General features: G+C 37.7%; 1 protein-coding gene across 1 annotated transcript; it reads left to right on the forward strand.

Annotated features, from left to right (window-relative positions):
• The first annotated feature begins 745 nt into the window (after positions 1-745).
• Positions 746-17281, forward strand: SEC22A (SEC22 homolog A, vesicle trafficking protein). The gene is made up of 7 exons (XM_054278425.1): positions 746-845; positions 2360-2563; positions 3878-4041; positions 5115-5309; positions 9949-10067; positions 13077-13142; positions 16458-17281. The coding sequence occupies exons 1-7, from the start codon at positions 832-834 to the stop codon at positions 16656-16658; spliced, it is 963 nt and encodes a 320-aa protein (XP_054134400.1). The 5' UTR covers positions 746-831; the 3' UTR covers positions 16659-17281.
• The last annotated feature ends 1060 nt before the right edge of the window (positions 17282-18341 follow it).

Genomic DNA, 18341 nt, shown 5'->3' on the forward strand with positions numbered 1-18341 from the left:
GGCAGGTTCCAATAGAGGCTTGTCTTCTGTTATAGAGCCTGTTTTTCTCTGCATATATGTAGGAGTCTCAAAGTTTTGTTCAAGATTTGTACAAATATTTATTTACATACAGAATAGACATAAAAGTTGAAAGAATACCTCTAAACATGTCTTTACCATTTGCTTTGTCTGTGTGTTCATGTTACTGTTAGTGGTATTTGTGTTCTTTGTTCTCAGTTGTAGGAGCAAAGCAACTATGATGAGATTGAACATTGAAAATCTTAATGCTTTGGAAATGGAGCTGTGGTTGTGCTGTGTTTTGTTCCTGAAGTGCTCTGAGCAGAGAAGATGATGAATTATTGAAACACAGTTGATGAGGGGAATGATGGGGTTCAGAATCAAAGATTGTGTAAACCTCAGTTGCTCCTGTACTGTGCAGATGGATAGCATGTTTTCCCATTTTAAATGCCTCAAGTGATGGGACTTCCTGAACTTCACTTAAAGAACACAGATACATTTTAATATCTCTATTATCCTAGTTTTCTTTTTCTTTGATGATCTTTTGACTAACCTCCCTTAGTTCTTTTCAGGCCTTTCCAATATGTAAGGCCTCACAGAACAGAGCTGAAATGCATTGTTACCCACTAAATGTATTTATTAACTTTTTTTGTTTGTTCTTATCTCATCAGATAGCTCAACATGAACTTTAACCATCGAGATAATTTACCAAGTGAACAGAATATCTTTGTTGACAGCAGCGGAGCTGGCTGCGGGATTCCGGGTTTCTCCTGCAGTGCAGTCCTATTCCCTCCCTTTTCCTGAAACAGGACATGGAGCTGTGTTCCTTTCTTCATGTTAGGTGCTAAGTAAGTTATTTGTTTCATCAGGGGAAATGCACATCCATGAAATTACATTTTGTGCAATAAGTTAATGAAGGGATATTTAAACTGTGCCATGGCATCACTGCTCTTGTTTATATTGATAAAGCTCCCAAAAGTCCCTGTCAGGATCGAGTTCTGAGTGATAGAGATGGGTATTGGCTGAGAACCATTACATTTTAAAGCTCCTCTGCAATTTTGTCGTGCTCTTGAGCTGCTTGGTTCACTCCTTGGTTATATGATCAGCAGCATAGTTAAGAGAATGAGTCTGTGTGCATTCCATGTGAATTGTCCTTCTGGGAACATGTGCATGAACTCGGGGATAGGTAAAAGTTTCTAGAACTGTGGGTTTAGTTTCTTGCATGCTTCATGCCAGCAGGCTGATCTAGAGGAAGTCCTGGAGTTGAGGTTGTTTTCTGGTTTTGTGTCCAGCTGATGGAAGCACTTTGTTCAGGAGGGAATTCTCCAGTGAAGTGCTGAAATAACCAAGGCACCTGATAAAAGCCCCAAGGTGTTCAGCAGACTGCAGTCAACAGTTACAGCTTTGGGGAGAGTCTGATGTGCTGTACAAGTAAAATATGAGGGTGTTAATTTGGAATTTATTCAGCTAATGTGATGGATCTCAGAGGAGTTTGAGGTTTGACTGCTGATGAAGCTGAATTCACTAAACTGAAAATGACAACACATTTTTAGTGCTTACGTTATGATATGCCTCTTTCTCTCTGAGGAGTAAATAACCTTGAAAAGCCTGAATATTGTTGATTATTCATTAAGTTTCCTAATGGATATATAGTCTTTGGGGAGTGGGAAATAGAGAAGATGGGAGTTCAGGTAAAAATAGCTATTTCCTCTCTTTTGTGAAGAGGTAGTGTCTTTTTGGGGAAGATGGATTTCTGACTTGTGAGAATGCAGTCATTCAGCTGCTGGGGCTTGTAAAGCACCCTGGACGTCATAGTTTGAAAGGTGCTGTAAACATGTCAGTGTCACATACAAAAGCATATTTCAGCTGTATCCAGAAATATGTTTCCTCTTGCAGTTTGTGACTGTATGGAACTTGAGTAGCATCATCTGAGGGAGGCAAAAATATTTTTTCATAGTGTCTGAAGTGCTAGGTGTGTAGTATGTGGTAGGAGTCTGCAGAGCAGTGTTAAGAGCTGAGGAAGTGTTTGCTTTTGGCTTCATATAAATTCTAGCAGTTCGCCCACTTGGAGGAGAACAAATTTGTGTACTGATGCTCAGTAATCCTTTTAATACTTGTCTTGCTAAACTCTTGAATGTTTTGATTTAATGTAAAGTTTGAAGAACTGTTTTGTGGCTTGTGTAGATTAGTAGGTCCTGTTCAATTAAGACTCTAGTCTGAGTTACAGTTGGAAATCCTGACTGTGCCCCAGTTGAGGCCTGAACCCAGTGTACAGTTGGAGACGTTTGATTCATCACAGTTGTCTCTGTTGTCTGTGCATTTACCTTAATTCTGATTGCTCCTGATTTGTGTTTTGTTGCAGGCTGTTGTTAACTCTGTTGGCAATGTCTATGATTTTATCTGCCTCTGTGGTCCGCGTGAGGGATGGACTCCCACTTTCTGCATCTACTGATTATGAACAGAGCACGGGAATGCAAGAATGTAGAAAATATTTTAAAATGCTCTCAAAAAAACTTTCTCAGCTTCCTGATAGATGTACTCTGAAAACTGGACAGTATAATATAAAGTAAGGCATCTCATTTAAGTATTTGCAACATCCTAGGTTGTGTCTTTCTGTAAGTGAAAAAGTTAACTGTGCACATTAGAAATGCTTAATCAAAGTAAGATTAATTCTTGGCACTATTTATGTATCAGAAATTTAAAACCTGAGCAATTGTAGAAGGATTTGAAGCTATTCAGATTTTCATGGAAGTTCCTTTATAATGGCACAAAGTCATAGGACAACATCATGGGAAGAGTGGCTTTACACTGAATGAAAGGGTATGTTTGGATTAGATATTTAGAAGAAATTCTTTATTGTTTATAGTTCACTTCCTCTTAAACTGACCAAAATTCTGATTCTAATTCAGATATTTTAAGTGAGGTGAGTAACTTCATCTTAGCCCCTAGTTAACCATGTAGAAGTTACAGTAGTGGAACAATGTACCACCTGAATGATCCTAGAAAGTGCTAAGACCTCTCCATCTCCTGTAGGTATATGTGAGTTTGCAGCATCTCTTGGATTAAAGCCCAGGATGGACTAAATTGTTTCAATCTTTTTTTTTTTTTTTCAGGCTAACTACAGTTGGCCTGTAAACTGATTAGCTTAAAACAAACTTTTAAGAATAAGCTATAAGGCTGAATTAGGTTAGATTTTACTGCTTTTGTCTTTGATTACTCTTAATATTGTAAGTTATCCAGCAAGATTTTAAAGACATTTGAATGTTAGCATGAAAACCTAAACATTAATGAATTGCCTAAATGCAACAGAATATGTATGTTGCAAACTGTCCTTTTCTGATTTCATATTTGCCATCTCTGGTTGTCCTTGCAGCTGTCTTTGGAGAATTATTAATTAATTAACTCTACAGAACAGTTTTATTTCTTCCCATGCTCTAGAAAGAGCCAACAGCCCTCCCCTGAATCTGAAGATAAGGTTTTGCATTTTTGGGCTGCACCAGATCCCATATTGTACATTTGAGATGAGTAAAAAGCTGTTATGGGATGAACCTGCTGTGTTTCTGCATCCTAAAAGCTTTGTTATTTTCTGCTTCACAAGTGTGTGTATATGTGTGCACACACACACATATAGACACCTGCATACACAGTCATGTAAAACAGCTTCTCATATGATTGTACAATGTGGTGTTCAAGTAAAACATTGCCTAAAAGTAACTTGTTTTTCTTGTAGAATACTGTTGGGTTTTTCAGTGAACATTTATTCCTTTGCTACCCCAGATAAGTTTTTGGTTTTTGGTCACAGAATATGAGATCAGACTAGAAAAGCACTTAATTCGCTGAATTTAAATTTGAAATTTTGAATATGTTTTCTCAATTGTAGCTTTATAAGTTCTCTGGGAGTAAGCTATATGATGTTGTGCACTGAAAATTATCCCAATGTCCTGGCTTTCTGTTTCCTGGATGAGCTTCAGAAGGAGTTCATCACTACCTACAATATGATGAAGACGAATACTGCTATCAGACCATACTGTTTTATAGAGTTTGGTAAGGATCTGACTTTCTCCCCTTCATTCTCATACTAAGACAAATGAGAATTTAAATAGATACAACTTAATGCCCACAAGAAATGTCCAAAGCAATTTATAGCTCTGTTTCAGGTAGATTTAGAATCTGATTTAACTGCTGTTAGAGTCAATAAAGAAATACTTCTGGGGGCATTAAATTAGGCTACTAGAGTTTTATCCAAAGTTACTTCTGTTCATTCCAGTAGGTTTTGGTTTAAGCCTTGTGTGAGCAACTCTGGAATTCATCTTCTGGTAGTGATACCAGGAATTGCTTGACTTCATACCTGTTGAAATACTTAACCTGTGAAGTCATTGAGCTTCATAAATTTCTCAAGGAAAAGATTGCAGTTTCATGTTAGCTGTGCTATCTCTTGTTCAGTATATGAAAGGGAGAAATTTTTACCTCTCTTATGATGTAGTGGAGCATTTAATCTTCAGTCTCCAAATGCAACTCATCTCATATATATCAGATAACAGCTGTTACAAATTCCATTAATTTATGTTGCTTTAATACTATGTATTAGAAATTACTGTAATTAGATATTCTTATGAAACACATTAGAGCAAAGAGAACTGCAGTTTTAGAAACACGGGGGAAGGTACTCCAGTTGGTTAACTCCTGTCTATAATTCAGTCAGTTAATGACAATTTCTGTATGACATTACTGTCCTCCTTGTGAAGATTTCTTATGAACACTTTTTTTCTTCCACAACATATTTTTTTCATAAGGGTGTTTACTAAACTAACAGAAAAGCTAGAATAAGTGCAGTAAATCCATTGTATTAGAAATGCATTCAGTCTCATGCAATGAAAAGTCATTATTTTATTCAGTTATTACATAATTAGATTTTTAGAGCTTAATTTTTTTTAACAGCAGAATTAAATAACCCATGATGTATTAGGCACAAAACAGAAATAGTGTTAAAAATCCAAGATAAATACAAATGTTTCAAGCCATATACTTCAGTTTGTGAACTGAAAAGCTGCATGGTCTTGGATTTTGTAATTAACAAAGCCCATAGAAAAATACCTTTTTATTTTAAATTTGCACAGATAATTTCATTCAGAGGACCAAACAGAGATACAACAACACACGTTCTTTGTCCACAAAGATGAATCTTGCTGATATGCAGACTGAAATCAAACTGAGGCCACCGTATCAAATTTCAGTGTCAGAGCTTGGTTCAGCCAATGGCTTTTCTCATGTACCTGTGGGGGAGTATAAGGGTACTGGTAAGATATCTGCAGGTAAGTTCCAGACTTGTGTTGTTGCATCCTTAAATGAGACAGATGCAGTAAAATTCAATTTTTTTTCTTTTTAAAAAAAGCTTTTCATGTTTCTAAAACATAAAGCTGATAGGACCTTATGTGTATTTTAGCTCAGATGTCTGTTTTGCCTCTTGCTCCAAATGCTTACCTTCTTGAGGCACTCAGAGGAAGAAATGGCTCTGTCCATTAGACTGCTTTATTGAAGGGAAAAAGCCCTGTTAATGAAGATGAGCACTTAACAAGAAGATGGTTTTTTGTTTTTTTTTTTACCTTTTAGGATTTCTGAGAAGTTTTAATATTTCTGCCCAGTAAGACTCTCTGTTGACATAAGCTGAGAGCAGTGTCAGGAGTCAGAGCAGCTGGAGGGAGAAGCATCTCCTTAGGAAGCCTTTGCAATGGTGAAAGTCCAGAGAGCTGTGCTGGCTAGAGATGCACTCTCTAAAATGAGTGCCTTATGTACAATGTTAGGAATTGCCATTTTGTATAAAGCTGCCAAATTTATTTGAGTAGTCATTAATTTTTTTAAACTTTAATTTACTTCATGTAGGAGTTAAATGTGGAATTGTGGGGTTGAGCTGGGTTAAAGGTTTGTGCTATTCAGTGAATCCTCTGAATGGGTTTGAGGCCCATCTTCAGATGTTTCCCAGCAGGACAGAAACAAAATGCCAAATCCTTGCGCTGATACATGGGCTCCACATGTGAAATTGACATCATCTGATTTCAGTCCTCCAAGTTTAGTGAACCAAAATCATAAATAGAATGGAAGGAAGTGTTGATTTTAATTAGTTAATATATTTTCCTTTTTTTCCCAGAAGTACTGCTGTCTGTAAATTATCCTGAGCAGGCACACACTGATGCTGTTCACTTTACAGTGTCAGGGTGCAATCATAAATCAAAGAATTGCAATCATAAATCTAAACACCTCCTACAATGTTGTAATAAATGTGATTTTGTGCAGTTTATGTATATGTATACGTAAATGGGATCTCTTTGCCAGTATATTATCCTTATTATGTACTTACTCATGAGGATTACTCTAGAAGATTGAAAACTGCTTTCTATGGAAGATGAAAACCAAACAAAACCAGTAGGGTGCCCTGTTTGTACTCTGGGGCCCTGATTCTGAGAATCCAGGTGCTGTGAGGCAGTGTAGAAATAGCTTACAATCTCTGTATTTGCAATTTAACAGTATTGGAGTTAGAGTCAGGAAAATGATTAAAGGAAAAGTGTGAAGGTGTTTAAATTGTTTTAAAGAGTGGAATTGTCTAAGCAGCACTGTACATACCTTTGTCATCTTTTAACATGTGTGGGCTCTTTTTAAAGGTATGTAATGCTGTAATACCACTCGTGCCACTTTTGATTCCTATGTTGTTGTTTACTCTTATGTTCTCATATAATCCTGCTTTGTGGAAAGGGTTATGGTGGCAGACAGGGAGCTGGTTAATTCTGAAAATTGTCTAGATTTGAACTTCCTGCAGTTGGAAAAAGAAAAAACAATAAGCATGAGAGAATTCAGTCTGTGTCAAAATTGGCTGTTTTTTAAAAGTTGTTCATGTAGTGGGAGATGTGATTTTTATCACTTTTTTTAAATAAGAGTGTTGGAAGGTTATATAGACCTAAATTAAAAAACATAGGGACCATTTCCCTTTTAAGTAAAAAAGAAGATTCAACAATAATTGGCAGGTGATTGTCTGGTTTTTTTACTTACCTTCTTTTACTTACCTTCCACAACTTCTTACAGAAGAAATTCTGTTGTCTTCTTTTCTTTCCATGTCATTTTTTCTTCTGTTTCTCTTTCAGTTGATTTTAACTTTCTTCTTCCTCTGAATTCCACAGATCTCTGTTCAGTTATCCACTTCCTTCCCTGAGTTGCTGTAGAAACTCACCATCAAAGGGCTGTACATTATGAGAAGCTGGCACTTTGCTACTTCTTCAGCTCTTCACATTTTAGATGCTATTGAATAACAGTGTCTTTTTTAGAAAGTCTGCTAATGGTTTTGTAGTTCTTTACATTCATCACTTCTCTCCACCCTTGAAAAGAACTTTCTCTGGATGTTTGCTGCCCACTCAGTTGGCTGGACTTCCAAGTTTCTCCTTTGCTCTAAGGACAGAGCAAAAAGATTCTCACAAAAAGATGTTTTGCCTAGTGGAATTTCCTGAATATGCTGTACTGTTAAAAAGTAGGACTTTGTGGAGTGAGCTGTGTTAAATGAAGTTGGAGGGCACCCAGAGGTGGGAAGTTAGGTGGATGCAGATCCTGTTTTGTTGTGCAGAAGGGCAGAGTTGGAGGCATTGGCCTGGCCGTGGGGGAGGCAGTGGCTCTCGCTTGCTCCTGCTGGAGCTGGGTGTGTAGCCAGGGTGGGGATCCAGCCCTGCTGTGCTGGCACTGCCTGCAGGAGCAGCCTTCTCCCCCTGAGAGCTGTGCAGTGAGGAACAGGGTAATTCTGCATGTGGGAAGCATAAAGTGTGCGGATTGTGGATACAATCTTCCTGCAAAGGTACACGTAGGTGTTGGCAGGCATTAGAAATAAGGTCACAGCATGCTGATATATGATGTTTCAGGTTAGGATGAAATTACTGTTTTCTGAGCTTGTTTTCAGTGAAGAAACAGTTGTCAGATGAAAGTTATTTTTTGCTTGATTGTGTACTCCATGCTTTTGTCTGGTTTTTTTTACATTTTAGTTTTAAATAAACTTTCTTACAAGTAATGTAGCTTCTTATGTCATGTAAATTGCCTGAATTTTTATGTAAGTGTCAACATTAAATTCAGAATTTGTGCTTTATTTGAACTGAGAATTTTTGATATGGCACTTAATCAAATTTCTAAGGTTGATGGATGTACCAGTTTGAAGTCAGTTGCCCTTTACCCTGCCTTCTCTGACATTCCTTCTTCATTCTTTGGTTTTGCCTTCATCTTTTTGTGTATGAATGAGTCTTGTTGCTTTGATAGTAACACTAAAATTTGTTACACTCTGGAGAGTTTAATGACATTATTAATGGTACATAATATCCTTTTTTATATTTTTTTTTTTTGTATTTTAACAAGAGAGAAGTTACTGTTTTATGAACCTTCATAGACTTTGTTGATTTAGCTGACCACGCTCTTTACTTTTCCCCCATGGTTCTCAAAGAGGTGTTTTAAGTGCTGTTTTAGCACACAATGATTTTACGTTACCCAATACGTGGGGAAAAGGAGATATTCTGGAGGGCTGCAAGTGGAGAGCAGTGAACTAATTTTATCCACCAGTTAATGCAATGGAATTGCTATTGGCTAAGAACAGTCATATACACCCTCAGCTTTTTTCCACTCTCTAGATGAGATGATTAAAAAAAACCCAAAACAAAATAACCATTTGGGAGTCATTGAAAAAGAGTGGTTTGGTATGCAAATAGCACATCTAGTATATCTAACCTTAACTGAGTGATTGCTGGGAGTAATGTGCTCTACAGTTAGAAAAGCAGTGAGCTCTCTCAGTTAAACATGGGTTATACTTTTGTTTAAAAAAACCACCCCAACTGATTATACACTATTAAATTCAGCACAAATTAATTAACTGAACTCATCCTGTATATTTTTGTTTTATTGTACACTCTTAATTAGACAGCCCTGCCTGCTTATCAATGTAAAATAGCTTTTGTTGGGGCTTTTTTAGGTTCTGTAACTTCATAAACTGTTTGAAAAACCTTTTTCCTGGGTCTGTGCAATACAAACAACTGGGATTGACACCCCCTCTCTATTAATGTTACAGTTCATTAACCTCATTGTTCACATCTTTACACTTGGTTGATTTGAACAGAATGATTGGAGTACAGCTCAGTAGTCCCATTATTATCCCAGTGTTGCCCAGACTGTTAAGAGTTTTGCATTGTTTTTTCACATTTGCTTTCTGTTATTCATTATGGAAAGGGACAGTAATGAGGAACATACATAACTGTTACATACTTGTGACCCTGGGTAAGCTTGAAGGAGCGGGTGTGCATGGAAAGAAAGTGGTTTAATTTTAATGTGTGTTACTGGTAAGATGCTAAGCACAATCTGGAAGTCCATATAAGATTGTGGCACAGATGCCAGCTGAGTTTCAGAGCTGTCCCTTCATGTGTGTCTTTGGTAGCACACACTGTCTTTGTAAGGAAGGGAACTGTGATAGCTTTGCCTCAGTGTTCTGTTCAGCAAACAAGCTAAATCAGTCTCAATATCTCACTAATGCATTGGTGTTAAAGAAGAGTGGAGGTTGTGAGAGAAGCTCTTGGGCACATGACTTATTACCTGTTTACTGGTTATGGGCAGATTTCAGTAGCAAGTGCATCTTTTACTTTTGATTTTCTGGCATGTTTGAGCAGCTATGACTAAGATACTGAATAAATGGAACCTATTGAGATAAAGACTAAATATAACAAGACAATTCCGTATGTGAACTGGAGGAAAATTTACTTTTTGCTAAACCTTGTGCTGAAACATTTACCATGTTTTGTCTTTTTAGAAAACAGAAATGACATTTTTTGGTTTGCTTCAGCGATCTCTTGAGCTAGAAACCACTGACAAATGAGATTATTATTTTATTGAATTTCTGAAGGCATTGCTCTGACCTTTGATATCTTCTTTTGATCTGCTTTGCAGCTCCTCACCAACGTCTGGAACCTGTGACTCTGCCAGGGATTGTCTCATTTGTGCTTAGTCTGTTATGTGGGGCTTTGAATTTAATCCGTGGCTTCCATGCCATAGAAAGCCTTCTCCAGGTATTGTACATGCTTATGAATTTAAAAATTATGCATCATAGCAACCACAGTTTTCATTTTAGAAGTTTCTATATGAGCTGAGTTGTGCCAGTTTTATTTCAAAAGTACTGTTTGTGAGGTCAGGCCTCTGTTACAAATCCTGTATTGTTTATTATCTGTGCATCCTCCTGGAGTGTCTGCCTCATTCATTGAGGCTGTGAGTTCCAGCAGCAGTGGCAGGTGGGTGGCCAGCTCCTTCCCTGGTACCTTGGGAGCAGTGAGGATGTGAACATAATGTTCTGTTTGCTAAATTTATGCCAGGGTAAGAGGTGTTTAATTTCTATAGATGCTATTTAAAAACCCTTGAGTGAAATGATGAACAGCTTTGAAAATCTGGGCAGTTTTTTTGGAAAGTTCACAGAGCAGGAATCTTTAAGCAGGTTTTGTAAAGTTGTTTCTTAGGAGAACTTCTGTAGTTTTTTGTTTGTATTTATTAAACCTTATTTCTCATTGTGTATTGAAAGGATCAGTGTCAGAAAATTGTCAAGTAATTTCTTCTAAACTCCCCTCAGCAAACAACCCCCTCACACCAATTTTTTTTTCTGTAAAATCTCTACTATGACCCTCCCTGTAGCCTTTCAGTTTCTTTCTGTTCCATTTTTTGTGCTGGTTGTATTCCTACAAGTGCTACAGTGTCACTAATAATGGTTTATGCTTTCAAGCAATTCAGGTGAATATGCTGCTAGTACTTGGCAGGCATGCACAGAAAGTTCCTATGTGTTGCCACAAAAAAACCCCAAAAACTAAGACTTCCTTACAATTTAATGGTTGTTTTTGTGGTTATAGATATAGAAACTAAAAACCCCATGGAACTTTTCTGAGAGAAAATGGTAATCCTCTTGTTTGGCTGGTAGAGAGTCTTTTTATTTAAACATATCTGGACTTCATAGAGTCATTTAGGTTGGAAAAGACCTGAGTCCAACCATAACTCAGCACTGCCAAGTTCACTAAACCATGTTCCAAAGTGCCACATCCACAAGGCTTTTAAATTCCTTCAGGGGTGATGACTCAACCACTTCCCTGGGCAGCTTGACAGCCCTTTCAGTGAAGAAATTTTCCCTGATGCAACACGAGGCCATTTCCTCTCATCTTACCCATTGTTACCTGGGAGAAGAGCCCAGCCCCCACCTTGCTACAGTTTCATTTCAGGTAGTTGCAGAGAGCAGTAAGTTCTCTCCCAAGCCTCCTCTTCTCCAGGCTAAACAGTCCCAGTTTCCTCAGCTGCTCCTTGTAAGTCTTGGTCTCTAGCCCTTTCAGCAGCTAACTGCAATATTTTTGATACCTAATGGGAAATAAGGTAAAGAAGAATTCCTGTATTCCAGCTATCTTACATAGTATTGATATATGTAAAGATTGAATAAACAGTACTGTTGAGTCTCAGCATTTTGGGAGGGCTAGTTGATAGATGAACAAGATTAATGAAAATGTTCCATGCTGGGTCCTTCTTTCTGAGCTGTCTTTGGTTTGTTTTTTAAAGAAAGACTAAGTGAACCTGCATCTCTACTTTATCCCTAATTAGGTTTTTCTGTGTTATGCACAATTCTCAGTTTATAAATAGGAATGATTTTAAAGTATGCTGTAGTACAAGTAGTACTGAACAGATTTGTCAGTTAGTGTGCTGTTGCTAGAAGTTATTTTGTTACCTTTCTGCAGCTGATTTTTAAAAAAGAACACAAATGTTAGATTAATCTATTTAAGGCATGACAGGACATCCAGTTAATTTTATTCTCTATGTTATTGCATCTGGAGGTAATAGATTGCAGTACAGATGGAAGATAATTTTCATTTCTGACAAATGAGGCACACTAAAAATCCATTAAAATTTCCCTTACTTTGCTTTATTATGGAAAAGTCCACAAGGTTTAGGGAGAAGTAATCCAAAACACAATTAATGGAACGTGTTCTGAGAAGTCATTCAAAAGCATGTCTCTGAATTACTGTTTGCTTTATAATCAGTGGTTTTATTTGGGTGTTAATAAAATTCTGTTACAATCTGTAACTACTCCACCACATGTGCATTGGCACTGGGGCAAAGACTCACTGGGTAGAAATTGCTGCATTGTGGATGTAACTTCTGTGTGCAGACATGCAAAGTGTTTCCTGGTCAGCCCAGGACATGGGAATGCTTCACACTGAGCACCCTCTCAGCAGACACAAGTTGTCCTTGTGGATGGACCACCATCTTCTCAAGTGATATTTGCTCTCAAGGACAAACATTTGCATGAGTGCCTGTTGATTTCCTAGGAAAGTTTTTGGTGGTTGCAGATGTTTGCTAGAAATGCAGTTAGAATAGTCATTGAGCATGGAAATTTACTCTGCTCAGCTCTGTAGGAACTGTAACAACCCGTTTGAATAAAGTTAAAGGGTTTGTTTTGTTTTCAAAACACATAGTAGAGAAATCTGTCACTTCAAGTCAATTTTTCCATCTTTCCTTCAAGAGAACCCTATTTCCCAAGTCTGTGATAAATTCCTGTGCTGCTGTTAGCTGTCACTGCATGAGCACAGAGCTGCCTTCGTTTCTCTCGTGCAGTTTTACCCCACCCTAGTGGCCAGGCTGGGTCCTTTCCTGTTACCTCGTTTCCATTTTGTGAAGCTTTAGAAAGGCACAAATCTGTGAAGTTGCTATTAAAGGTAGTTACCAGCGTTTAGACTTGAATTTTCAAAGGCATCTGGAGAAGGTAAATATCCAGTGTTAGAGCTGGATATCTTTAAAGCTTTTGAAGATCTTGGCAGGAGTTTTTTGTTGTGAATAAACATTTTGGTCAGACTCCAGGACGTGATGTTTTTGCAGATATGTAAGTAAGCACTGATTAGTCCTAACTGTCAGTTTAGTGTGGTTAAGGAATTGCTATAAATAAATAAATGTGTGAAACTGTTTTAACGTGCAACAGTTCATAACTTTCGTACTGTAAATGGCTGGTATTTCACTTGTTTTATTGTAAGACATGGCTTTTCATTTTATTCTTGCAGAGTGAAGGTGAAGATTTCAGCTATGTTATTGCATTTTTTCTTGGAACTGCTGCCTGTTTGTACCAGGTGTGTTTTTCTGTTTGCATAATTCACTAGAGTATAAGAACATTACCAGTCATGCATAAGTGTCATCATGTTTTCTTAAATGTCACAGATACTTGAATAGGGTGATTACAAAAAATATTTTCTGCTCTGTTTTTTTTTCATTAATCATAAACTATCATGTAGTAGTAGATTGATACAAAAGATACAAAGAGCTTCTGTTTGCTGGCATTTTTTCTCCAGCTGGATGATTAAGACATTTAATTAAAACAATTATCTCTTAAGTCACAAGCAGTGGAGGTTATATTATTTTCTTGATAATTCTGCACCCCAGAATTTTCCTCACTCTCTACTTTAATGTGCATCTCCTTCTTTTCAAAGCTTGTGGCTGCTTTTCATTTTTCCTGCCTGACACTTCTTGCTTTTCTTCTCTGTCAGCTTTCCATTATTGCATCTGAATTTGACTTTCCTTTATTATTTATAGCAAGGTGCCACTGGCATCTGTCATTCAGTGACACTGCTGTTACATTAACCTCTGTTTGTGTCTCATGCTCAGTTGCAGTTATTATAATTACTTTGACTTTTAATCTTAGTCTTGTGGAGTATCCAGTTTTTGCTTGTTTCTGTGGGCCAGTGTTTAGTGCTGTGTCAGACAGTAATATAAGAAAATGCTTTTCTATCAGTCTTTTGTCTTGTTATCTGTAATCTTCATTCTTTACAATTTATTTCTAGCAAAATGTCCCAGTGCAACCTGTGTTCTCCAACACTTGTTGACTTTGCATTAACTTCTGCCTTAAATAATTTAGATTGGTGTTGATTTTCCATGCAAACTGTCTGTTCCATATCAGATAAGGTAGAGCTTCTCCATTCTTTTTCATATAAAAAATACACTTTTCCCCTCCTTTCCCAAGCTGGAAACCTTATTCTTTATAAAGTATTCTTGTCTGTCCAGTGAGACATCTTTCCTGCACTGTTTGCCTCTAGGAACAGAGCTGTCTGAAAGAAGGAATCCATGCAACTTGGAATGTAGACTTTTTATTAATATCCAAAATACACCTGTTGAAACTCTCTTTCCTACCCTCTGGTGTCATTCCTGTAATATGTGATGGGTCAGTTTTCAGAATTGAGGGATGTTGTTTCTCTGGCATGTTCTGATGTTCTCTGGCTACAGTTAAGAGCTCAGGACATTAATTCCCTGTGCTGTATGGCAGCCCATTTCACTGTCATTCACCCACCAGCTGTCCATCATGCTGTGTTGTCCTGTTCAATTAATTACAACACAGAAGTGTGTCTCTGGTTCCCAAGAAATGTTTGTAACTGTGCAGGCAAAAGAACCGGTCTTACATGGAATATGATGTTTTAGACTCACTGACATGTCTAGTGATGCTTCATAGTTTCTAGTCTTTTATAAAGGAGGAAAAGTAATAACTGCCTCAGTTGTACAAGTGCAAAGTGTCAGAAGCTGAGCCTTCAGTCATCTCTTAACATGAATTAAAAAGAAAAAAAAAATCAAAAATCAAAATCTTTGAAGTAGCACAGAGGAGCCTTCTCCATAAAAGCATGCTCAATATAACACTTCCCTTTAGGAGTAGAAAAACAACCCTCAGGAGTTTCTTAACAGTACTTGTTACAGAAAGCTGTTAAAGCTGCATTGTTTTGGCCTTTTGACAGTTTTTTGGCATTTTCATCTGTTCTGTAAGGGGCACATCCAGTAGTTCAGAGCTAGACCAATGAAAGATCAACTTCAGAAAGTGAAAAGTGGAAATGAAAGATCCACTTCCAGTTCTTCAGTAAAATTCAGTCATTGGACATCATGTTATAGTAACATTTTTAAACCACTGTTTTCAAGCCTTTATTAATCGTTTTGATGAAGCATATCCTGACTCTTATTTTAATCTTGGAAGCAGTCACACTTGTTTGTGCATTGTCAGCAGGAGTGACAACACTAGGAAATTATCTGAATTCTTATTGCTGAGATACCAGTGCCAACTAATTGCTCTTTTAGATATGATTTGTGAAGTTGTCAGCACAAGCAGGTTGCATTTACTCTCCTCAAAATGGCCAAGCAGGTTCAGAACATTTCTGTCTAGATTCTGGAACATGCAGATTACCAATCTCTAGTTTTACTTTGCTTTGGAGGAAGAACATACAAATCTTACTGATAATGCCAGTCCTCACCTCTCTGACAATATTTAGATACCCAGACACTACAAGTAGCTGTGCTGCTCTCAGCCGCACTTGCAGTGGAAATGCATGCTTTATAACAAAGTGGTAGAGTTCAAATAGAATATAAAGTAACCTCAATAAATTGTATTGTTTAGTTGCCCTTTTTTTGAGGAACATGAAAAATGAAAAGAAAATTAAGTGGAGTTTTTTTGACTGATAAAACATGGCAAATGCCCAGGAAGAACAGAAATGGCATTTAGATAATCTGATGATAGATGCTGTTAAATCTGTGTGACCATAGTTGTAAATCCACTGGGAACAGATTTGGAATAGAAAGTAAGCATAAATACTATTGTTATCTGCCTTAAAGCTCAGAAAAAAAACTTCCTTCAGCAGAAATGACCTGAATCCAGGGAAGGAGCAAAGGAATTTTTTGATTTTGTAGCAGTTAAGGGAGTAGTTCAAACAATAGAAGAAATAAAAATAATGTCTGGGTAAAAGCTTTGTCCTTTTAGAGATGAAAACTGAGAGAAAAGACTTGAGCAGATTGCCAGTTACAGTAGGAAGAGGGCTGGGTAGGGAACTGTGGGCAGTCCTGACAGACTGTGTTACACCACAGTGTGCAAAACATTGCCTAAAATTGCAGGAGAGTACTTGTGTGTCTCTCCAGATGTGATCAGTCCTGCAGCAGCTGAAGCAGGGCAGTGGATTTGAGCCTCTCCATCTGCCAGGAGACCCTGAGCATCCCCCCTGGCAGGACATGGGAGCTGTCTGGGGGATTGCTTGTGCTGGGCTCTGGGGCCCTGCTATTGGCCCTGACCTTCCCATTGCTTTCCTTTCCTTCTCTTGTTCCTTCTGCACTGCTTGAGTAGAGCAGAGTTTATTTTGACCAGAGATTGCCAGGAACATCCACTATCTTTAGTCATGGGCCACTCATGTCAGGCTGTAATTAGTTATTAATTGTTCTCAGGGTTTAATGCAAGGCAGATGTAACCTTGTATTGGTATCAGGTACTCCTCATCCTTCTATGGCTGCTGAATTGATACCGTTCTTCCATGCGTGATTCAGACTTTTCCTTGGTTTGGGCTGTAATTTTTCAGTGACCTGACAGTTTTTCTTCAGTAGAAGTTACTTTCCATGAGATAACCTGATTTGTTTTCTGTCTCCTGGCAGTGTTACCTGTTTGTGTACTACACAGGCTGGAGGAATGCCAAGTCCTTCCTGACGTTTGGCCTGATCTGCCTGTGTAACCTGTACCTGTACGAGCTGCGCAACCTGTGGCAGCTCTTCTTCCACGTCACCGTGGGCGCCCTGTGCACGCTGCAGATCCGCCTGCGGCAGCCCCAGGGCAAGGCCCCTGACTACAACGTCTGACACCAGTCTGCTTCCACTCCTTACTCTCAGGAATGTAAAGCTGTTCTCCAAAAGAAGCTGTCTGAATGGGGCTTTGATTTTTTTCTTTTATTTTTAATAAGTCGGTGTAAGATGCCTGTGGACATTCTACACTTGGTGGTTGAACCTTTTTTTAATTATTTTTTTTTATTTTCTTGAAAAGGACACAAAAGATTGTGGGACTAGAGGAGGAGAGTGACGTATGTCCATGCAGTGAAATGTATGTAGAATATGAACTGGTGGCATAAAAAAGCTTCATTCATACATTCATGGAGGTAATCTGATGTGGAATTATCTGATGGTATTTCATGATCACATTATCTGATGGTAGTGTGGAAGCACATTTGTACATTAACGGAGGAATGTGTAGAGTATGTTCTGCATATTGTGCAAGCCTTTCACTTCCAAGGTCAGTTTTGCCTTTGTGAGGCAGTAGGGAATAGGCTAAATAAATAATAATAATAATGCTATTGCATATTAGCAAACTAGATGTGGCATATGTAAGATACTAAATTTTGGAATGTTTTATTTCACATTGACATGTATGTGAATGTTTTCTTAATTAAAATGTAACCTGGAAACTCAGTTTCTAGGGATTGGCTTCACCTGTGGTGCTTTGTCTTGTGCTGTAAGTTCTTTAATGTGTTTTCATTTATGATTTTCTTTTAATTATTCTTTGAAATTGATTTATGTAGATAGGGTACATTTTTTGTAATTATTCAAAAAGTTCTGCCAATAACCAGGATTCTGGCACACTTCATGTGTTTGGACTCTGGAAGGGTTGAAGGAGAAGAGATTGGTGAGTAAATGGAGTGACTTGTACTTGTTGGAATACTGGTTTTTTTATATATTCTTCCTTACTCTCAGAAATGGATGAATAATTAGCTCAAACCTGAGACAGACAGCTGGTGACAGGAAAATAATAAACCAGTCTGATTAGCTTAAACAAGAAATTACAGGGATTGTGTTGGTTCTTTGGGCTTTATGGGTTGGGTGTTCTTGTGCTGCGATAAAACTTCTGTGATTGAGTTGAGAGAACAGTTGTATGCTGCTAAAGCTGGTGAATCAACCAGCAAACTCCAACCAACCATGGAGGGCCACCATCACTTACACTGGGGTTTTATTTTTATATTACAGTTATTTATTTTATATTTATATTTATTTTTTATTTATATTTATTTATTTTTATATTACAGTTATTTATATTTATTTTTATATTTATTTATATTTATTTTATATATTTGTTTTTATATTACAGTTATTTATGATGTTTTATAATGGACAAATAGAGGTAAGTTTTTATCTACAAGTTTTAATCAACCTTAATGGCAGAGAGGTTCTGTGCCCTTGTGTTGCTGGATTTGGGAATGGGCAGAGCTTTGCTGTGCTGTGGAATGTTGGCCCAGGCAAATTTTCTTGGATATTTCATACCAAAACGTTATGTTTTTAATAAATTACTTAGTGCAGATTTTATGGCCAGGAAAAAAGGAACTGGCTATCTTATTTTCTTTTTAAATAGATGGAGTATTAGTGAAGAAAATTGTGCATAATACAACCAAGAAGAATTAGAGAAACAAACTGCAGTGGGAAGTGCTGTGTCTCAGGCTGCTGCCTGAGGTGGAGCTTTGGAGTCCCTGGTGTGCAGGCTCCAGGGTTGGTGCTCCT

Source organism: Melozone crissalis, unplaced genomic scaffold (genome assembly GCF_028551555.1).
Source record: "Melozone crissalis strain CALT ecotype California unplaced genomic scaffold, PUWL_Pcris_2 ptg000023l_1, whole genome shotgun sequence".
Lineage (NCBI taxonomy): Eukaryota > Metazoa > Chordata > Aves > Passeriformes > Passerellidae > Melozone > Melozone crissalis.